The sequence below is a fragment of the Ailuropoda melanoleuca genome, chromosome X (genome assembly GCF_002007445.2).
Source record: "Ailuropoda melanoleuca isolate Jingjing chromosome X, ASM200744v2, whole genome shotgun sequence".
NCBI classification, from domain to species: domain Eukaryota; kingdom Metazoa; phylum Chordata; class Mammalia; order Carnivora; family Ursidae; genus Ailuropoda; species Ailuropoda melanoleuca.
This window is the reverse complement of record NC_048238.1, coordinates 52,681,536-52,705,245: the sequence shown is the minus strand read 5'-3', so window position 1 is coordinate 52,705,245 and position 23,710 is coordinate 52,681,536. Positions and strand designations below refer to the sequence as shown.

At 39.7% G+C, this 23,710-nt stretch overlaps 1 protein-coding gene and 1 pseudogene across 4 annotated transcripts; one reads left to right on the top strand and one right to left on the bottom strand.

The window, feature by feature from the left end:
• The first annotated feature begins 1,740 nt into the window (after positions 1–1,740).
• On the top strand, positions 1,741–2,919 carry LOC109491213 (annotated as a pseudogene).
• On the bottom strand, positions 2,778–23,639 carry ITGB1BP2 (integrin subunit beta 1 binding protein 2). 4 transcript variants are annotated; one of them, XM_011237044.2, is made up of 11 exons: positions 23,081–23,639; positions 22,791–22,840; positions 22,640–22,696; positions 22,416–22,561; positions 21,618–21,712; positions 21,454–21,512; positions 21,247–21,317; positions 21,027–21,126; positions 20,644–20,757; positions 20,333–20,395; positions 2,778–2,997 (listed from the first exon to the last, which is right to left on the bottom strand). In XM_011237044.2, the coding sequence occupies exons 1-11, from the start codon at positions 23,151–23,153 to the stop codon at positions 2,926–2,928; spliced, it is 900 nt and encodes a 299-aa protein (XP_011235346.1). In that variant the 5' UTR covers positions 23,154–23,639; the 3' UTR covers positions 2,778–2,925. The 4 variants fall into 4 exon arrangements, with proteins under 4 accessions (XP_011235346.1, XP_002929100.1, XP_019665307.1 ...); XM_002929054.4 differs by lacking the exon at positions 2,778–2,997 and adding an exon at positions 19,568–19,970; XM_019809748.2 differs by lacking the exons at positions 2,778–2,997; positions 22,640–22,696; positions 22,791–22,840 and adding an exon at positions 19,568–19,970.
• Between the last annotated feature and the right edge of the window lie 71 nt (positions 23,640–23,710).

The window sequence follows — 23,710 nt, the reverse complement described above, 5'->3', positions numbered from 1 at the left end:
AGCAGAGCAGAGAGCCTGATGCGGGGCTCGATCCCAGGACCCTGGGATCACACCCTGAGCCAAAGGCAGACGCTTAACGACTGAGCCACCCAGGCGCCTCTATATAAAGCAAATATTAACAAAGCTGAAGGAGAAATAGTTCTATAATAAGTTCGAGACTTCAATACTCCATTTTCAATAATGGATAGTACAACCAGACTGATCATTGCAGAAACAGAAAACTTGAACAAGACCATAAACCAGAAGACCGGTAGCTGGGGGCTTCTGGATAGCCTCAGGATGGGGTATGATAGCCAGGAGAACCAACCATGTGTATAGAGAATAGGGAAGGGAGAGGGGCTGGAGACTTACCAATGGCCAGTGATGTAATCAATCATGTCTATGTAATGAAGCCTCCACAAAAATCCAAATTGAAGAGGTTCAGAGAGCTCCCAGGCTGGTGAATGTGTGGAGGTGCTGAGAGTGGGGCATACCCAAAGAAAGCATTGTAAGCTCCACACTCCTTCTCCTACACATTTCTGTACCTTTTCCATCTGGCTGTTCCTTTCCCGAGTTTCAATCCCTTTATAACAAACTGGTAATCTAGTACGTGAACTGTTTTCCTGAGTTTTGTGAGCTGCTCCAGCAAATTATCAAAAATAAGAAGGGGGTTATGGGGACCCCCAGTACATAGCTAGTCAGTCAGGAGCACAAATGACAACCTGGACTTGCAACTGGCATCTGAAGTGGAGGCAGACTTGTGTGACTGAGTCCTTAACTTGTGGGATATGATGCTATCTCCAGGAGACAGTGTCAGAATTGAGTTAAATTATAGAACACCCAGTTGGTGTCTGCTGAAACCTGGATAATTGCTTGATGTGGGAAAAACACCCACACATTTGGAATACAGAAGTATTCAATTGGTAGAGGAAACAAATATGTCCTTTTCACACACAACCTGCCAAAACCAATCCATGAAAAAATAGAAAATCTGTAAAGACCCAAGAGTAGTAAGGACTTGAAACAGTAAAGACTTCCCGACAAAGAAAAGCTCAGGATCAGATGGCTTCACTGGTGAATTCAACCAAATATTTAAAGAAGAATTAACACTAGTCCTTCTCTGAGTCTTCCAAAAAATTGAAGAGGAGGAAATACTTCCTAATTCATTCATGAGGCCAGCATCACTTTGATATCAAATCCAGACAAAGACAAGAAAAGAAAACTACAGGCCAATATCCCTGATGAACATGGATGTAAAAATCCTCAACAAAATACTAGCAAACTTACTTCAACAGCATATTAGAAGGATCATATACCACATTCAAGTGGGATTTACTCCTGGGATACAAGGGTGGTTCGACATACGCAAATCAATCAATGTAATACACCATGTTAACATAATAAAGAATAAAAATCACAATCATGGGGCACCTGGGTGGGTCAGTTGGTTTAAGTGTCTGCCACAGGCTCAGGTCGTGATCCCGGAGTCCTGGCATGGAGTCCTGCATCGGGCTCCCTGTTGAGCAGGGAGTCTGCTTCTCCCTTACCCTCTGCCTCTCCCCTGCCCGTTTGTGCTCTCTCAAATGAATAAATAAAATCTTTTTTAAAAATTTTAAAAAAATGGTAAATTTCATGTTATACATATTTGGCCGTTAAAAAATATGAAAATAGGAGATCAAGTTCTCATGAATTCTCCCAGGAGCCACTGTTTTTCCGCTTCCCCTAAGCGGCCTGAGGTGACCTCTGAAAACAGCTCGCTATTCGCTTGACCCAGAAAACCCTACGAAATCACAAAAATCAAGAGGTTCAAATCTTCGTGTTCACTTTAAAAACACACATGAAACTGCCCAGGCCATCAAGGGTATGCATATCTGAAAAGCCACCAAGTACCTGCAAGACGTCATTTTGCAGAAGCAGTGTGTACCATTCCGTCGCTACCATGGTGGAGTTGGTAGGTGTGCCCAGATCAAACAGTGGGATGCACACAGAGTCGGTGGCCCAAGAAGAGTGCTGAATTTTTACTGCACATGTTTAAAAATGAGAGAGTAATGCTGAACTTAAGGGTTTAGATGTAGATTCTCTGGTCATCGAGCACATCCAGGTGAGCAAATCCCCCAAGATGTAGCGTAGAACTTACAGGGCTCATGGGAGGATTAACCCATACATGAGCTCTCACTGCCACATCGAGATGATCCTTACTGAAAAAGAGCAGATTGTTCCTAAACCAGGAGAGGAGGTTGCAGAGAAGAAAAAGGTATCACAGAAGAAACTGAAGAAACAAGAACTATGGCCTGGGAGTAAAATTCTGCATAGAATAAATGCAAATAAAAATTTTAAAAAATATGAAATAAAAATAAAGTCAAAAGCCAAAGGAGAAACTCAGAAAATATATTACAACCCATTTGACAAAGGCCTGATTTTCTTAGTATACAAAAAGCTTCTATGAGACAATAAGAAAAAGAGAAATAGAAAACTAGGTAGAGAACATGAGCAATATACACATATATTCACACACACAAAGGAAATACGTGTGACTTTGAAGCATATTAGAAAAAAGCTTAACCTTGCTCATGATAAAAAGATCGTGTTAAAAATACAATGAGATAACACTTTTCTAGTAAAAATGGCGATATCAGAAAGTTTGACAATACATTGTTTTGGCAAGGGTGGGGGGCAAAACAGACACTCTTGTATTTTGTTGTTGGCATTGTAAATTGGTATAACTTTTGGAAGGCAACTTACCAAAAACTTTTAAAGTACATATGCCTTTTTATTGGTAACAAAAAACTCAACTCCAGTAGGCTTAAACAGTGATTTATTGGTTCACACAAATGCAAATTCCAGGGGATGAGAGAATTTTGCCATTGAGTTGATTCCATGGATCAACAATATCACCAAGGACCTAATTTCTTTCTGTCAGATCTGTCTTCCAAAGTGTGAGCTTCATCATAAATTTGACTTCCTTCTTGGTAGCAAAAGGGCTGTAGCATTTGAAGGCTTCACATCAGCCACACCACACTGTCCAAAAGAAGAGACAAAGTTGGCTTCTGTTATCTATCTCAGAAGAGCAAAGAACAAAACCAAAACCAAAAACTTTCTCCCAAATACTTCAACAAACATCCTCTACCATTTCATTAACTTGAACTGGTTCAATGGCCTATTCCTGAACAATCCCCTGACAGGACAATGGTTTGCATTGGTTTTGCTATGGTCTGGGTAGTCAGAACCAATCATTAAGGCATGGGCGATAGGATTACCCTGATTGGGTTACAAGGGTGGTGCACCCCAGCCAGAAGCTGGGGCTGAGATCAATTCCACCCCTTCAAACTTTATGACCACTAAACAATGGGGAAGATGCAGAATGGATGTTGGGCAGGGAATCACACCAGCCACTAACCACTTTGATCCAGGAACCATACTTCTAGGAAATTTATCCTATAAATATACTGGCAGATGTATACAAATAAGTGTGTTCAAGGAGACTGTAATAACAGGATATTGAAAACAACGAAAATGCCTGGCACTGGTCAAATAAATGATATAAGCATAAAAAAGAAAAGGCACCTGTAAATGTATTATTATGACACAATCTCAAAGATATGTTAAATGAAAAAAGCAGAGTGAATAGCCTGCTGCCATTTGTGGGGGGAAAAAAGGGAGAAGAAATGGATATAGATATACAGATAGATTTTTAAGGGGAACTTGTTTACATCAAAATATCTACCAGATAAACAGAGATATCCAAACACATATGCACACACATACATCCATTTATATTTGCATATGCATGATTTGCACAGAATGTATCTGGAAGAGTCACAAGAAACCAACAATAGTGGTAGTCTCTGGAAAGGGAACCAGGCGAACTAGAGACTAGGAGTAGGGGTAATATATAACTTTCATTGTATATCCTTTTATATTGCTTGAATTTTCTTACTATGTGCATGTATTTTTAGTTAAAAAATATGTATTAACTACCTGTTTCTATGTGTTACCTGTCAGATTGGCAAAGATAAAAATATTTTTTAATAGTTAGGAAAGATGTTGGGAAACAGGCCCTCATATATATTGTTATTTAATATATTAATACATCCTCTTTGAAGGCAATTTGGCATTATTTATTAAAACTAATAATGCATGGGGCACCTGGGTGGCTCAGACAGTTAAGGGCCCGACTCTTGATTTCAGCTCAGGTCATGATCCCAGGGTTGTGGGATCAAGCCTCCACGCTCAGTACACAGTCTCCTTGTCCCTCTCCCTCTGCTCCTCCCCCTGCTTGTGCATGGTCTCTCTCTTAAATAAACAAACAAGCAAACAAAACCTTTTAAAAACCCTAATAATGCACATAATCTTTCACCTAGCACTCACAACACATCTAAGGTTTTACCCTACTGATATACTTACACATATTGGCAAAGAGGCATGAATAAACATGCAGTGTTTGTAGTAACATAAGACTGAAAAAAATAACACTTAAATGTCCATCAATAGAGGATTGGTTGACTAAATTATGATATATCCATAAAATGGATGTTAACTTTAAGAAGGTAGCATTCTACACAGAAATGAAAAAGAACTACTGTTATATTCAACAACAGAGATGAAGCTCACAGAAAATGCTGAATGAAAGAAGTTAGAGACAAAAGAGTACACCATTTATATGAAATTCAAATATAGGTAAACTAATCTATGACCATAGAAGTCAGAATGTAGTTAATCTTGGGAGTGGGTAATGACAAAGAGGGAGCACAAGGAGCCAGCCTTCTGTGGTGCTGGAAATGTTCTGTATTTAGACCTGGGGGGAGGTTACATGTTTTATGTATACACATAAAAGTATACACTTAAGATACATGCATTTTACTAAAATGTAAGTTATACCTCAAAACATGAAAAAAAGGAATAAGGTAGATTATACAGCAATATGGAATGAATTTCAAGATATATTTTTAAGTCTGTATAGTGATATATAGATATAGATATCTCTCTCTCTGGAGATATATATATATCTCCATCCATACACGTATATATAGTACACTGAGAGTAAAGTAGAGGAAGAAATGAATAACCACAACTCTGCTGGGTAAGTGCTGGAGCCGACTTTTGCTCTGAAGTCATCTGATCTCTGGTGGCCTACAGCTTAAGTCTGTTTATTTGTTTATAAAGATTTATTTACTTATTTGAGAGAGAGAGAGTCAGCAGGAGGGTGACGGACAGAGAATCTGAAGCAGACTCCTCCCATCACCCCGCACTGAGCGCAGAGCCCGATGCGGGCTCGGGCTCAATCCTACCACCCGGCTCGATCCTACCACCGTGAGTATCATGACCTGAGCCAAAACCAAGAGTCAGATGCTTAAGCAACTGAGCCACCCAAGATTCAGGAATCCTAAACAGGAAAAAGAAACAAAGAAAGAAATCCCCACCCAGACACATTGTAGTGAAACTTCAGAGTATCAAAGAGAATATCCTAAGAGGAGCAAAAGACTTGTTACCTACTTATAAAAGTATACAACACTACCTATGACATATTCTTGCCCCCAAAAGAAGAAAAAAAAAAACCCTGAATCTAAATCTAATCAAGCCTTAGATCTAATTAATATTCAGGAAATAAAAAGAACAGGGGAACACCACAGGGATGCAATCACTAAAATCCATTCTATAGGAAGCACTACAGGATGAACCACTCATTTTCTTCAACAAATAAATCCCATGGGAGAAAAAAAGGAGGGGGAGAAGGAAGGGGCACCTACGGATTAAGAGATTTAAGAAACTTACCAACCAATTGCAATGTATAGTCCTCATTTGGAGCCTGACAATCCTCGACAACAAACTCAAAATAAGCACATAAATGTTTATGAGACCATCAGGAAAATGTGAACAGTGACTGTAATATTTTATGATAATTACAGAATTGTGTTGGTTTTATTGCAATGTTTAATAAAAGTCCTTATATTTTAGAGATACATACGAAAATGTTTATGGATAAAATGAAGTAATACAATGTCTGATATTTGCTTCAGAATAACCTTGCTGTGCAGGTGGCGGAACAGGGGTTAGGAGAATATAGATGAAACAAGATTGGCCATGAGTTAATAATCACTGAAGCTGGGTGACAGGAACATGAGGATTCAGTATACTATTCTCTTTACTCTTCTATGTTTGAACTTTACCAGAATGAAAGTAGGAAAAAAAAGAGCTAAAAAGAAAAGATAGATTACCTACAAAGAAATGACTGACAGTTGATTTATCAACAACAAAAACTCCACAGGGTTTAGAAGGTGTTCATAGTACGACACTCTTTGTATAAAAAATAACATATTCACATATATATTTTTTCACATATATTCTTATATCTGCATCGATTTATTTCTGGTAGTTCACATAAAAATTGTTAATGGGAATTGCTTCTCAGTAAGGGAACTGGGAAACTGGGGAATAGAGATGGGCAACTCTTCACATACGCTTCTGTACTATTTGAATTTTTTAGCTTGTGTTTGTATTACCTTAAAAGTATTTTCTCAGTAAGCTAGGAACAGGAGAATTTATAACTTGATAAAGAGTATAGATAACAACTACAATCATCATACTCAATAGTGAGATATTAGTGGCATTCACCTTAAAGTCAGAACAAATCAAGAATATTCACCTGTTTTTATAAATATCACTACACAACACTGCTCTGCAGGTTCTAGTGAAAACATTAAGACAAAAGAAGATAAAAGTTATAAATATTGTAAAGGAAGAGTCATAAATGTCCCTGTTTACATAGGATATGTAATCTAAGAAAATCAACTGAGAAATAATTAAAATTAAACGGGAAAAGAATTTGTTTGAAATCAATAACTTCTCTATACAAAAACTTCTCTATATAAAAATATCCAATTAGAAAATAAAATGGAGAAAAAGATCCCATTCATAGTGGTGGGAAAAAATGAGAAATAAATCCAACAAGGAATGTACAAATAGGGGTGCCTGTCTGGCTCAGTCAGTAAAGCATCTGACTCTTATCTTAGGGTTTTAAGTTCAAGCCCCACGTTGGATTTAAAGATCACTCAAAAATAAAATCACACAAAAAAGATATGTACAAAACATTTACATGAATAAAACTACAAAATATTGCTGAAGGCTACATGTATGAAGATCTGAAAAAAATAGATGTACAATATTCCTGAATGAGAGGTTTCATAATCGAAAAAAATTTCAAATAACTATCAACTTCCTAACAATCTCACTGGGATTGGGGGGGGGTAGGGTGGGAATACCAGACAAGTTGGTTCTGAAGTTTATCTGAAAGAATACACAGAAAAAGCCAAGATACTTTTAAAAGATAGAAAAAAGAAATAAGGGAAGACTTGCCTACCAGATATAAAATTACTATAAAAGGTGTGCTATGCTTCAACAATAGACAAACAGGAGTGCCTGGCTGGCTCAGTGGGTGGAGCATGCGACTCTTGATCTCAGGGTTGTGAACTGGAGCCCCACATTGGGTGTACAGATTACTTAAACAAATTAAAAAAAATAAAAAAGAATAGACAAACATATAAGTGGAGCTGAATAGAGAGGCAGTTACATGTGGGAATTTATTTATTTTTTTAAGTAATCTCTACACCCAAGATGGGGCTCAAACTTACAACCCCAAGACGGAGTTCCATGCTCCACTGACTGAACCAGTCAGGCTCCCCTTATGTGGGAATTTAGTATGACAAATACAGCATTTCAGAACCCTTCTGAGACACCACTGAAAGTATACTAATATATAAAATATGTACAAACCCAAAGGACAAAAAGTTCCAGGTGTTCTCTAGAAGCAGGAAAGCCATTTGAGAAACAGTACCTGAAATAGTAGCTAGGAAGAAATTCTGGTCTAGTGCAAAGGATACGGAGCCACCCAGGGGTGCCTGCGTGCCTCAGTCAGTTAAGTGTCCAACTCTCGCTCTCAGCTCAGGTCTTGATCTCAGGGTTGTGAGTTCAAGCCCCATGTTGGGCTCCATGGAGCCTACTTAAAAAAAAAACTGAAAAAAAAAAAAGGATACAGATGAGAAGGGGCAATTTTACCAGTGAAACTATGGAAAGGCTCTAGGATCCAAGACTAAAGAGTATGAGTATGACCCATGGGGCTGAAAACTAAGTTAGTTAGTTAGTTAATTATTATTATTATTATTATTATTATTATTATTATTATTATGAGAAGCAGGCTCCCCACTGGGCAGGGACCCCAATATGGAACTCAATCCCAGGACCCCAGGATCATGACCCAAGCCAAAGGCAGAAACTTAACTGACTGAGCCACCCAGGTGCCCCTGAAAACTAAGTTTAATTGAAAGTCTGTATATGAATATTCAGTAGAAAAAAATAGCTCACCCTTTGTTTTTTTAAAAGATTTTATTTATTTGAGAGAGAGTGCAAGTGGTGGATGGAGAGAGGGAGAGAGAATCTCAAGTAGATTCCCTGCTGAATGTGGAGCCCCACTTTGGGGCTTGATTCCAGGACCCTGAGATCATGACCTGAGCTAAGAGTCAGACTTAACCAACTGAGCCACCCAGCCACACCTCACCGTTTCTTGTAATTAGAGGAAATGCAAAATAAAAATGAGATACCATCATTTGCACATCTGGTTGGTAAATATTTTTTAACTGATAACAAAGTATTGATGAGGGCACTGGGGAAACTGGTACCTCATACATTGCTGGATGGCCATGTAAATTGGAATAGTTTTTGTGGAGGGAAATCGAACAGCACCTATTAGCATTTTTAAAATTTATTTTTAAGTAATCTCTATGCCAATATGGGGCTCAAACTCATGACCCTGAGATCAAGAATCACATGCTTTTCTGACTGAGCCAGCCAGGCACCCCTCTATTAACATTTTAGATATATAAAAATGTATACGTCTTCTTTCCAGCAATACCACTTCTTGGAATCTATCTTTAAGAAATATTAGCACAAATAATCAAAGATACATGTAAAAAGATTTTCATTGCTGCATAATTTGTTATAACAAAAAACTAGAAACAACCTAAGTGTCCATCAGTGGGGGAACAGATAAATTATGGCATATATGTATAATCAAGTACTATGCAGCACAAAAAAGAATGTCAGATCTACACATATTGACATGGAAATATCTTCAAGGACTATAAAGTGACATATTTAATGACAAAGCAAGCAATGGAAAAATAATATAGAATGATTTCAAATTGGCCAAAAAGAAAAAACAAATTCCTCTATATGTGTATAGACAGCCACTTAGACTTTTACTATGTCCCTATATGTTATATACCAGTATGTTTGAAATGCATAGAAAATGTTGGAAAGGATGGATACACACCAAAGTAACAGTGACTTCCTCTGAAGGATAAATTTAAGGGTTCAAATATTTTATTTTCCATATTATTCACTTTTGTAGTTTTTGTTTTTTTAAAGATGAAAGTTGAATATTTAAGTGTCACATTGATGAAGATGATACTCAAATCTATTTTCAGTGTTGAATTTCTCATGAATTCCAATTTTGCATTTACAATTAACTGCCTGCTAGAATTTCTTTTTTTTTCTTTTTTTTTTTTTAAAGATTTTATTTATTTATTTGACAGAGATAGCCAGCGAGAGAGGGAACACAAGCAGGGGGAGTGGGAGAGGAAGAAGCAGGCTCCCAGCAGAGGAGCCTGATGTGGGGCTCGATCCCAGAACGCTGGGATCACGCCCTGAGCCGAAGGCAGACGCTTAACAACTGCGTCACTCAGGCGCCCCAACTGCCTGCTAGAATTTCTACTCATATTTTGTCATAATTTCAAACTCACAACTAAAATAAAATTATCAGAATATTCAAATATTAGTTCTAGTTCCTGCTTCTCCCATTTTTGTTAAAAGCACTAGCCTTCTACCTGTTACTTAAACTTGAAGCCTTGGAGCAGTCATCTTATACCATTCCATCCCATAGCAGAAAAAAAAAATCACTAAGTCCAAGGTTTGTTTCTTCTTTTTAAATAATATCTTACGTGTCTCTTTCTTGTCTATTCTCTGCCACTCTGATTCAGGCCCTTCATTCAACAAATATTTATTGAGCATGTATTATATATGTGCTAGGCAGTTTTAGGTTCTGGGAATAGTGCATAAATACAGACTTATATTCTAGTGAAAGAAATAATGTACAAATAAAAAACCGATTATGCATTAATAGTGTTAACATTTTTATAATGCTAACCCTATACCAGACACTGTACTAAGCTCTTTAGATATGTTAACTCATTTAATACTACTAATGACCATAGGATCTAGGCACTGTTATTAATCCTGTTTTACAGTTGGGGAAACTGAGGCACATAGCTGTTAAATAGTCTAAGGTCATACAGCTAGTAAATGCAGGAGTCCAGATTTGAACCCAGGCAGCCTGATGTTATAGTTTGTCCTCTTAACTGTTAATGCTATACTGTTTCTCATTTAAAGAAATTTCAGTTGTGGGCCACCTGGGTGGCTCAGCCGTTAAGTGCCTGCCTTTGGCTCAGGTCATGATCCCAGGGTCCTGGGATCGAGCCCCTCATCAGGCTCCCTGCTTGGCGGGAAGCCTGCTTCTCCCTCTCACACTCCCCTTGCTTGTGTTCCCTCTCTCGCTGTCTCTCTCTGTCAAATAAATGAATAAAATCTTAAAAAAAAAAGAAATGTTAATTGATGATAAAGGCTATGGGGAAAATCAAATGGGGTCATGTGATGGTAACATGGACAGTAGGTGCTAATTTAGAGGGGATGGTTAAGAAAGGCCTCTCTGAGAGGTGATTTTTTTTTTGGGCAGAATTTGAGCAGTTTGACCTGTAAAGCTTCTCCCTGTGGGTTTTCTGATTACACAAGCATTGTGCAGTTCCTCTATTTCCTACAAATTGGCAGCTGGATCCAAAGACTAAATCAACCTCGGGTTCCATCTCTTTGGTATGACTATAGGATGGACACAATGTCTGATGTCTCTTTATAATCTTAGAAGCTGTTGATGCTTACAAGGATTGCCAAAAAGTGATGTTCTAATTTTTTTTTTCATTCACTGGAATAGTTTTGTAAAAAGACATATCACCCCATCTATTTTGTTACCCAATTCAGATAGGAAAGGCAGGATAAATGCTTGATTCTCTCCCTTTATTGATTATTTTTCAAGATAATGAATTGGTTACCTATCATGAGCTGAGACATGAATGACAAGAAGGAGCCAGCTATTCAAAAACCTGGAAGGAGATTATTCCAGGCAGGGGGATCAAGATATTAGAGGCACTGAGGAAGGAGTGAGTTGCATAAGTTCAAGAAACACAGAACAGCAAGGCCACATTACTTTCATTCCTACCTGTGGAACTACCTTGTTACAGACTGATTATGTCCCCTTGCAATTCATATATTGAAATCCCATCCCCCAATATGATGGTATTGGGAGGCAGGGCCTTTGGGAGGTAATTAGGATTAGATGAGGTCATAAATAAGATTCGTTCCCTTATAAGAGTCATGAGAGAGCTTGCTTCCTCTCTCTGCTCTCCGCCTGGTAGAGGGCCCTCATCACAACTCAACTGTGTTGGCACCCTGATCTCAGACTTCCAGCCTCCAGAACTATGAGAAATTTCTGTTGTTTATAAACTACCCAGTCTATGACACTTTGCCATAGCAGCCTGAACTAAGACATAGCTCTTACATCTATGACTCTCTCCTCCCTTCTTACTACTTAGTCTGGGGTCTTAGCTTTCTCCCATGGACCACTGCCAATTATCTTCAATTAGTTTCACTGCCTCCAAGTATCTCTTCCATCCTACTCAATTAACTCCTTACTCACCAAAAGTTTTCAATTCAGTATATAACTATTTTTGTTGATAATGCATCTATAATTTTATTACAGATGTCACTGGATTCATTTATTGGAGGGAGGTGTTTGCTAGAAAGTACTGCTGGAACACCAAAGAACACGGGCTTTGTAGTCAAGACCTAGATTTGTGTCTCAGGCTCTGACACTGGATAGTTGCGTGACCTAGGGAAAATTATGTCACCCCCCCGAAGCTCAATTTCCAAATGTTTTATAAAAATGATAATAAGGGCGCCCGGGTGGCTCAGTTAGTTAAGCGTTTGCCCTTGCTCAGGTCATGATCCCAGCGTCCTGGGACGGAGTCCCGCCTGCAAGCCCTGCCCCAGTTGGAGCCTGCTTCTCCCTCTCCTCCCAGCTTGTGCTCTCTCTCAAATAAATAAATAAAATCTTTTAAAAATTATAATAATGCTTTTAATACAGTGTTGTGAGAATTAAATATATATTCTCATTTGAGATACATGTATATATTACATAGAGACAGAAAAAAGGTAACAGAACAGATTTATTACAGTGCTTAGATCACAGTAAAGGCTCAATAAAGAGTAGTTTAATTTTTTGCTACTCCTCCCACCACACCTCTTGCAGAAGCTCCAATTTCAGTGATGAATTCCACCTTAAAACCCCAGTCATTGCTAAGAGCTGTTCTAGAGCCATTTGAGAATATCCAAAACCTAAGGACCCCAGTGGAGTCCTAGAAGGGTTCCTCTGACAAGCCTATCTGGGAACCAATGAGGCCTTTGGTTAATCACTCATATTCACATTGATGTAACACTTCTCCAAACAACTTTTATGTCTCTGATCTCTTCAACTCTAACCTCAGTGGAACCCCCACATACTTTACCTCTCACTTCAACCAGATCAGTTATTATCTCCCAGTTACACCAGATTCAGTGTTATTGTCTTTAAGATCCTGGCTTCCACTGTCCCCTTTCTTCCTTTCTGCTCCCCAAATCCCAGAACACCGCTACAGGGAGAACCAAGCAGACCAATTTAAATTCATGCTGTCCAATTTCAACTTGGCCCTTGCAGCTGCTCAGCAACTCCTTTATTTGTCTCATACATTCCCTGGCACTGTCCCCACAGAGGCTGTTCCAGACCCTCCTCATTCTACTCAATCTCCCTGCTTCTACTTCTACGGAATTCATAGTAGACACTTTCATCAGATTAACTGTCCCTCCTGCAACAGATCAATAATATCTTTCTCCCTTCAAGCCCTGTCCTCTAGCCATCCAATTCCCTCCCCGGAAAAGCGATCAGTATTCTTTTTTTAAGGTTTTATTTATTTATTTAGAGAAAGACTCTCAAGCAGACTGCGTGCTGAGGGCAAAGCCTGATGAAGGACTCAATCCCTACAACCCTGAGATCACGACCTGAGCCGAAACCCAGAGTCAGATGCCTAACTGACTGAGCCACCCAGGCGCCCCAGGCAATCAATATTCTTGATCTCTTATTTATCCTTTTAGAGATGTTTTATGATTCTACAAGCAAAAATATGGAAAACAAAGAACTTGCACTGGTCATTAAAGATAAATAGGATTTGGATATGTGGGGACAAAGGAGATGAGATTCCAAGCAGAGAAAACATCCAGGGCAAAGGCACAGAGGTGAGGATGAATGGATAAGATATATTTAGAAAACAGGGTATAGCAAGTAGAGTAATCCCCTGAGAAATAATCCCAACTGCTGCCTCAAGTACTACATCTCCTTTTCCAGTTCTGACTTCAGCCTGATCACCACTTCCTTGCCTGTCCGGCTCTACATACCAGAAGAGTGGAAATCTGACACTGCACGGCCCCTCACCCATCCCATCTTGCCTGGACCTCCATTACTATTTATTGAGCTCTGACCCCAACCATCTGTTTCAGTACTGCTAAAGAGTCCTAGCTCTTTCCTGAGTCACTTGCCAAGCCAGACACCTTCCACTTCTTTGGTCACATGGACTATTTCCCCACCCCACTGAAAATAGGACAATGAATGTAGAAGATGCATTGTACAAACACTGATTTTACCAATATATACAACAGAGGTCAAGGAAACATTTTAAACTCTACAGCAGAGATGCAATCAGCAAAACCCAGACTGTGTGCAGCAGCGTACAACTTGATCTCTGGGTCATGAGTTTAAGCCCCACAGTGGGTGTAGAGCTTACTTAAAAAACAGATAAAAGTGACATACAACACATATCCACCAGTCACGGTGTGTAGGCTTTATTTGGATATTGATTCAAACAAAAAAGCTGTAAAAAAAATTCTTTTGACATTTATGAAACTATTGGAAATTTAAATACTGATTGGCATTTAATGATACTAAAGGGAATATTATTGCTTGTTTATGTGTGTTAATGGTATTACAACTATGATTTTTTTTAAAAGGATCCTTACTTCTTAAAGATACATACTGAAATATTTAAGTATGGAATGATATCATGTCTGGGATATGTTCCAAAATAATATGGAAAGAAGGAAATAGATGAAATGAGTGTGTGAGACTTGATACTAGTTGAAGCTGAGTGTTTGGTAAATGGGGATTCCTTATACTATTCTGTCTACTTTTGTACATGTTTTAAATTCTCTACAAAAAAAGCTTTAAAACAATGTTATTGAATTGTCAAGTATCTCATGAAAGTGTGTGTATTAGTCTGAAGGAGTGGAACAGGAGGAGTTGGAATTTGAGAAGAGGAAGGTCTGTCAAGAGCCTCTGTGGGGACAATGCCAGGGAACGTATGAGACAAATAAAAGTGTTGCTGAGCAGCTGCAAGGGCCAAGTTGAAATTGGACAGCATGAATTTATATTGGTCTGCTCGGTTCTCCCTGTAGCAGTGTTCTGGGATTTGGGGAGCAGAAAGGGAGAAGGGGACAGTGGAGGCAAGGATCCCGGAAATAGTAACTCTGAATCTGGTGTAAGAGTTGTTTGGAAAGGTGTTATATCAGTGTGAGATACCACCGATCCACCAAGTGCTTCGCTGGTTCCTAGATAGGCTTGTCAAAGGGACTCTGCTAGGCTAGAGTGGCCTGGTATATGCTTCTCTCCTAAGACCCATCTTCTAAGACCCCAGTTGGGTCCTTAGGTTTTGGATATTCTCAAATGGCTCTAGGACAGCTCTAAGCAATGACTGAGTTTTAATCAGTAGCTATGTTACAAGCTATTTCCTGCCCTGAGTCTTGGTTTCCTCATCTACAAACATTTGGGATAATAATACCTACCTCACAGAGCAGGTGTGAGGATTAAGTAAAATAATGTGGGTAGAAGTGGTTAGCACAGTGGCATTCTATACATGATGCTTTATTCCTTTAGCAGGTGAATACAATCTCCCTTAATCCTAGAGCTGAGACAATGGTATGTTAAATATGTTATCACTTTGTGGACTAGCAAAACCTGACTGTCAAGAAACTCCTATTTTCTTACTGAAATATTATAAAATTGGATATTGAAGTGTCCCTCCTCTCCAAAAGAAAAAAAACACCCCAACTTTCCTAATAGTCTGAAGTGAAACCTTTTGAAGAGTAAAGGGAGTAATAGTAGTACTAATAATAGCAAACCCTTATATAGTACTTACTATATATGCCAAACACTGTTCTAAATACGTGTTAGCTATTATTACTGTAAAATACAAATATGGACCTCAAAGGAAAGATATGACCTAGAGATAAAAATGTGTGAGTCATCTGCATGTGGGTGGTATTTGAAGTCATGGGCATAACTGAGAATGTCTAGAAGCGTTTATATATAAGAGAGCAAAACTAGGGCTAAGTCCTGAGGAACTTCATCATTCGATGGCCAGGTAGAAAACGAAGAGCCTGCAAAGGAGATTGAAAGGAACGGCCAGAGAAGTAGGAGGACAACGAAAAGGAGCCGTGGGTCATAGAAGCCAATGTACTGAGTGTATTTCAAGGAAGAAACCATCAATTTTTGCTTGTGAGATCAAGTAAGACAAGGACTAAAAAGTATCCATTGGATTTAGTGACTTGATGGCCCAAAGTGACCTTATCACCACAGACTGAGTGGGCTGGGAGTCAGATTGAAGTGTGTTTTGAAGGGAGTAGGAAGGTGGAAATAGAAAATGAATAGTTATTTCAAGAAGTTCACTTATAAAGAAGAGAAAGGAGTTAAGTAGCAGTTGGAAAGGGTTATGCAGTCAAGGGAAATTGTTTTTGTAAAATCGGAGACTTGAGCATGTTTAAATGTCAATGAAAATATCCAACAAGAGGGAAAGGTTGAATAAACAGGAGAGAGAAAGGATAATCAACAGTGTAAAGTTTCTGGGAAGGTGTGAGGCAACAGGATACAAAGCACAATGGGAAGAAATGAGAAGTGTAAAGGAGGTAAGGAGAGGATTTGTGCTAATGTGAACAGATATGTACATCTGATGGTGGAAATAGGGAAGTAAATAAGATAATGCATGCAAAGCACTTAGCATAGTGCCTGGCAGGTTAGTTTATATGAGAAACGGTAGCTATGGTTATTGTTGTTGTTATTATTATTAATGTTATGCACCTGCTTGAAACTTTCTCACATTTCAGGCTTTGGACTATGTAAAATAAGTATACTACTTTATTAATTCTGTAAACTTGGAAGTTTATAGATCAAGTTTATATACAAGGGTTACTTGAACTTTTTGATTCCTCACCTTCATCCTCTCCAGGAATTCTGTGTAGTTGCTGATCCCCTGATTTTGATAAGATAGAAAAAATTTGTATGTTTAAGATTAGTGCACTTTCTACACTTTTCTATATGTATTCTACACCTCTAATTTTTTTTAATGTCCATCAAAGCCCTTATTGATGTCAACTCACCTACAGAAAAATGACATTAAACGTAAACTGTTGCCAGGGTTTGAAAGGACCTGAAAGGTTCAGGTCAAGGGGGAAACTTTATTTGCACTTCGAATCCGTAGCATGAGAGCAGAGAAATGAGCCAGAAATGCTGAATATCCTGGAAGTCCAGGAAGCCCCTTTAACTCTGATCAAACTTCTCTGTGAGGCAGAGATGCATTCCCTGGATGCATTCTCCAGTATCCCCAAATCTTGCCTCAATCTCCAAATCCTCAGCCATGCTATCCTGTGACCCCTTACCTTTGCTGCCCATGTCCATTCCCCCACCTCCATCTTACTTCTAGCTCCCAATGAGACCTTATGTTCCTTGAATCTGAACTGAGAGAAAAGGGTGCTATGAAAAGAATTTGAGATCATTTTGAGGCTTGATGAAGCTTCCTGGTGTGAAGTTTTTTAGAGTTTGAATCTCCCAGATTCCTGGCCACCATGTTGAGAGAGTAAGGGAGACTCAAGAAAGAGATTATCACTCTTCTGATTAAGAATCTACATTTTAGGGGCAATTGGGTGGCTCATTTAAGCATCTGCCTTTGGCTCAGGTCATGATCCCAGGGTCCTGGGATCGAGCCCTGCATTGGGTTCCCTGCTCAGCAGGGAGTCTGCTTCTCCCTCTCTCTCCGTCCCTACCCCTGATTGTGCTATTGCTCATGCTCTCTCTTTCTCAAATGAATAAAAAATCTTTAAAAAAGAGTCTACATTTTAAAAAGGCCTATATTGCCTTTCTCGTTTTCCAAATTTTATTTTATTTAAATTCAATATAGTGTGCTATGAGTTTCAGAGATAGAGTTTAATTCTCTCTTTTAAATCATGCTCAAAATCCTTCATCTAGAATTTTCGCCTCCTCCCCATCTAGCTACACTCAACTAACTTTTTTGTTCCCTCCCTTAAACATGTCCTCTGTCAGATATGTTAGCAGTTGTTACAAACAGCAAAGGGACTAAGCTTGGAAAGAGTCTAAAGAGGAACATTTACTTTTTACTCTACATACTTCTGCACTGAGTATTTTACAGTGACAATGTACTACTTCTGGAATTTAAAATAAAATACAAAAAGTAAAACAAAACACCTTCCAGCCTCAGCTTGGCTCTCCCCACTCTTCCATACCCATGCAAATTTCTCATTCCTACAAATTTCCATTCAAAACGTGTTTCTTACCCCTTACATTTTTGGTCAATTGATTTTCAGCCAGGGTGCCAACACAATCCAATGGGGACAGAATAGCCTTGCTCAACAAATGGTGCTGGGACAACTAGATATCCATATGCAAAAACATAAAGTTGGACCCTTACCTCATGCCACATACAAAAAATAACTCAAAATGGATCAAAGACCTAAATGTAATACTATAAAACCCTTAGAAAACATAGAAGCGAATCTTCTTCATGACCCTGAATTAAGCAATGGTTTTTTTTTGGCTATGACATAAAAAATATAAGCAACAAAAGAAAAGATAAATTAGACTTCATAGAAGTTAAAAGCTTTTGTGTACTAAAGGACACCATCAAGGAAATAGAAAGACAAAACAAAGACTGGGAGAAAATATTTCGAAGTCATATATCTGACAAGAGCCTTGTCTCCAGAATATACTAAAAAAAACTCTTACAACTCAATAAAAAGACAACCTAACAAATGGCAAAGGATTTGAAGAGACATTTCTCCAAATAAGAACACAAATGGCCAATAAGCACATGAAAAGATGTTCAACATCATTAGCATTGGGGAAATGCAGTTAAAACCAAAATGAAATTCCATCTTCATACCCATAAAAAAAGGACAAATAACAAGCGTTATTGAGGATGTGGAGAAACTGGAACCCTTACAATGCTGATGGGAATGTAAAATGGTACAGCCTCTTTGGAAAACAGTCTGGCAGTTTCTTAAAAGGTTAAAGTTACCATTTGACCCAGAAACCATACTCCTAGGTATATATCCAAGAGAAGTGAAAACATAAGTCCACATAAAAACTTGTATACAAATGTTCATAGGAGCACTATTTAGAATAATGGAAACAACCCAAATGTACCTCAATTGACAAAATAAACATAATGTGGTATATCCACATAATGGAATATTATTCAGCCATAAAAGGAATGAAGTACTGATACATGTTACAAACATGGAGGAACCTTGAAAACATTATGCTAAGTGAAAGAAGCCTCTTACAAAAGACCACATATTATACGATTCCAGTCATATGAAATATCCAGAACAGGTAAATGCATACAGGCAGAAAGTAGATTAGTGGTTGCCCACAGCTATGAGTTTGGGGGGACACTGGTAGTGACTGCTAATGGGTACAGGGTTTCTTTTCAGAGTGATGAAAATTGACTGTGGTTGCACAACTCAGTATACTTAAAAAAAAAAACGCTGAATTTTACACTTTAAGCCGGTGAATTGTATGGTATGTGAATTTTATCCCAACAAAGCTGTTCAAAATGTTCTTTCATGGAGCTTTCCCTTTCTACTATAGTCCACATTAATCACTCCACTCTCTCTCAACTCCTATAGCTCTTTATAGTGCACAATTTAACACTCAGTTAAACTAACTGATATTGTTTATTATTATTTCATGTAGATTGGTCTGTCAGCCAGATTATAATTTTCCTGAAAGGAATAAATCAGTCTTCTGTTTCTCAGATAGCTCTAAACTGACAGATGAATCACTGGAAAAAAATAATAAATAAATAAAAATGAAAAGTAAAAAAAAAAAATTAAATGTTACGGCTCTTACTGAATATTAAAAAAAAAAAAAGATAGCTCTAAACCGCCTAACACACAACTGGGCACACAATAAGTACTCAGTAGATTACCTGATGATTGTAAAGAACAGATTGAACGTACATGTGCTTGTTTTCACACATGTGTGTTAAAGACACACAGAGGTTGGGGGGAATGAATACAATCTTAGATAGTGAGGTGAGAGAACGACACTATGTGAAACTGCAGAATACAAGATTTATTTAAGGGAAAAAACAGCACGGTTTGGACACTTTTGTTCTCCCCTCCTTCAGCCTGCTTCTGCTCAATGACACCACATGGCCAACCATATCCTGGTCTCTGAGATTCTAAGGGAACCACTGAGGTCCTATCTAGATACTTGACTGGTGTCACTATTCCCCCATTGCTTCCTCCTCTTCCTCCTCCTCTGTCCAGCTCAGATCATCATCTGAATCCTCAGATTCTTCCTCCTCCATCTCTAACCCAACCCCTGCCTTAGCCTTCTCAGCTAGTGCATCAGGGTGCTCCAGCTGGGCCCAGGATCCTGGGTCAGCCTTGACCAAGGAGATTTCAACCCGAGATGGCATCAAGGAGACAGAGCTCTGCTCCACGTTTATGACCTGAGGAGGAGGAAAAGATAGAGGAACACAGAAGAAGAAGAAAATGAGGAAATCAAACGGATTGGGGTCAGGGTGGGGTGGTAATGAATGACAAAGAAAAATAAACAAATGTAAGGTGGGCCAACAAGATAGGGGAGAAATAAAACAATACGGTAAGAAAGAAAGAGGAAAGGAGGAGGAGAAGGAGATGGGGAGAGAAAAAAGGGAGAGAAAGGGGGAGAAAGAATATCAAAGCAAATGAAGAGAAAACCTCCACTTTCCCACTATAATTCCTTCCCTCAAGACACCCTCTATTCATTCCAGTCTAGTCCTTCTTTTCACCCCATCTTCCTCCCCCTCCTGTGCCCCTTATCTTCACTTACCCCCCAGAGCTTCATCTGTGCCTGGAACACACGGTTACCATCAAAGACAATGTGGACATGAAGCTGAGAGAAAAGAATTACAGGGGTAGTAACAATCCCAGAAGGTCAGAACAAGTTACTACAACAGAGAACCAGGCCAGAGGTGTGAGCCCTACATCCACAGGTCAGCCTGATAGCCCTGACCTCCTAGCTCTACCTTCCTCTCAGGGGACTATGAAGCCCAAATGTTTGCTGCATACAGCAACTCTGCCTATAAAATTGTAGTGTCACCCAATTCACCAGCCTCCCATCCAGCATCAGACATTCCTCACCTCAGTTTGACTGGCCTTCACCCAGTTGAATGCAGGAAGTGGAATCTGGCCATATACAGTCACCACTACTAAGGAATCTGTCTGGTGCCAATCATGACGGCAAGACGCTGGCAGCTAAAGAGAAGATGTGAAATATGTGTGGTAAGAATGAACTCTTAACCCAAGAGAAGTTCTCAGGTGTGTCGAGAGAAGAGACATAAAATCTCAGAAAGATTAATACTACTTCATATTGCAAAGCCTCCGGGCTGTTGAGGATAAGGAGAGGAATCTTATTTGGTCTGTACAAAAGGGAGGAGATAGAGAGCTTGGCCATGAGGTACAAGGAGGGCAAATTATTTCTGGAATTGGGTTCTAATCAGAAGTTCGGGAAAGTTGGGGCTTACCTGCTTCCCCCAGTCATGCCTACCAACTCTGCATCCTGGCTGTGCCAGGAATGCCCCAAAATCCAGGGTCTGGATGCCACAACAGCTCCAAGACTTCATCCTGAGGTAGGAGGATAATTCAACTGAATCTCCCTTCCCCTCCCCATGAGCCCCCACTCCCACCTTATGATCAACAGTGGGAGAAACTGGTCTTATAGACCCTACCCAGTCCCTCTCTCACCCCTCATGGAATCGAGGTGCTCCTGGGTGGTAGGTACAAGGAGTAGCATCACTCTCAGGGCCTTGGTAAACCTAAGATGGGTAAAGGAGAATCAGAAGAATCAGGTCATTCTAAAGTATAACCCCACACAGCCTCATAGCTATACCGTCATCCCAGGTATAGCATCTCTCAGCCATATGCTTGCACCCTCTATAAACTCTCACTCACAGCATCACATCCTGGGTTCTGGCAGCTGGAACCAGTCTGGATCAGACTACTGTCAAGTCCTGGGCAAAGGAAACAAAGTCAGGAACCTATCTATTCCCTCCACCTAATTGCCACGTTCACTAAATTCCAGTCTGCAAAGCCTGTCCTACTAAGGACCCACTTACCTGCTCCAGGTTCCTGGTGCAATTCCTTCTGTTCCAATGCCATTTCCAGGGCTTGGGATATATTTAGTGGAAGCAGCTTTGGAGGCAACTCTGACCTAGGGGATACAGGTGGGGTAATTTAGTTCTGACCCATTAACAATGATCAACAGCTCCAACACTCCTACCAGTGATAATGGTGTCAAAGAAATCTGGTGAAAGTGGGGGCAGGGTTGGAAAAGTTGGGTAGCAACTCCATTGCCAATTATCTTCTTTATGGACATCCCAAGTCCCTGAAACCCGGGGGAATCCCTAGGGCTTTTTTGCCTATCTACTCAGTTGCTCTCAATCTAACATTTCTCTGCAGAACTGCATCATATCCTTATCCTCTTCTAATTGTGGACCTAACGTGACTTTCTGCTGTTGCTCATGCCATTTTCACAAAATTAATTTATTCTCTACAGCCTCTTGGCTGCCAATACTGCATCTTTTTCTTGATGTAAAACTCACTTTAAAGCTTTTTTCCAAAAAGAAAAAAATCAAGTCATTATCAACAATCTCTCCTGTATTATAACTGCGTATGTATGTATGAGGGGCTATCTACTCTATTGACTCTAAATACCTATCCCATCACCCCCACACCAACCTTAAAGCAAAGACATTATTTCTGGATACAAATTTCCCCTACAGTATAAAATATACACAAAACCCTGACACTTGGCCCTCCTCATATCCCTAGTCCCCAAACACCAGTGACCCATTAATCACTTCTAGGAAGCTCCATGAATGGAGGAAAAAACCCAGGGATTTCCTCCTCTTTACTTGGGCCTCTCCCGACGCAAAGTCTCTGCTGACTTTGGAATCGTATTCAGAGGTTTTTGCTCCTGAAGTGAACTGCTTGTGGCAGGCACCTCAGGTTGAGGGGCCTCAGGGAGCTTCTCAGCACAGTGTGGTCCCACAGTACAGCCCTAGTACAGATAAGGAAAGAAGGATTAGGGATAGAATCCTTCTATTAGGGACAGAATCCAAGCAAGTAAATAATTTACCTTGATGTTTAAGAACTCAGAGAAATCTACAGTTCGCTTCCAGCAGCAGGACCAACCCTGGTAACAAAAGACCCAGCTCAGCTTAAGAGTCCTGGGTCTATTTATTTCCTTTGGGAAATGCTCTTGCTGTCCCCTCCTGCCTACTCCTCACCTTAAGCGCATCATGGAAAATTGGGACCCCAGGGTGATGGCAACAGGAATCTGTGGATACCAGCAAAACGATCAAGGAAAGGTAACTATACCAGATATCACTTCTCTTACTTCTTCCCCAGATTTATATGCTCATGGTTTTTCTTTAGAATATAAAAATAAGATTGAAGACCACCCAGACCAATTAAACTAGGGCAGATACACTACATTTCTCTGTTCCTTTAAGACTGCCCACAGCTGACCACTCCCCCAGCACTCACAAAGCCCCCTGTCAAAATCGGAATTACTCACCAGGAAGGTTGGCATTGGGGTCAAAGTGCTGCCCACAGCCTTTGTTATGGCAGAGTAGAGACATGGAGGACATTGGTAGAATTACTGAAAGGGTATTTCAAGGAGTCTGGCTGCCGAGTGGGGAACACCTCTTAAGTCTGGAGGCTTTTAGCTGCCTGCAAGGGCCAGCTGTTTCTATCTTTAGTTCAGGAGGCGTACACCTCCTAACATGGGCAAGGGAACTTCAGTTGGTCTTCTCAACCAATAGGAGAAAGTTCAGGAGCATTTTAGCTCTGGGGCTCAAGAAAAAAGGATCAGGCAGAGTAGGGCTTGGAACTTGGGTGAGGTCAGCTAACCACTGCTGAGACAGTTTTAGATTTACCAGGCCAATTCCAAGCCTCTGACATACCAGCAGCTGCTCAGAAATGAATCCCAATTTTGAGACCCCTCCCAGCTCAACGAAGGTACCCCAGTTCCTCCAGCTCAATTTCTTCCTCTTTCAAAGCAGCAGCTTTCCTCTCATTCTCATTGCTTCTGTGTACCACCAATAGCACCAATTTTTGTCAACCACGTAAGCCATAGTATGCATCTAACCTCCCCAAGTTTGCCTAAATGGATGATCCATACTTTTGAGCAAAAGATAATAATAAA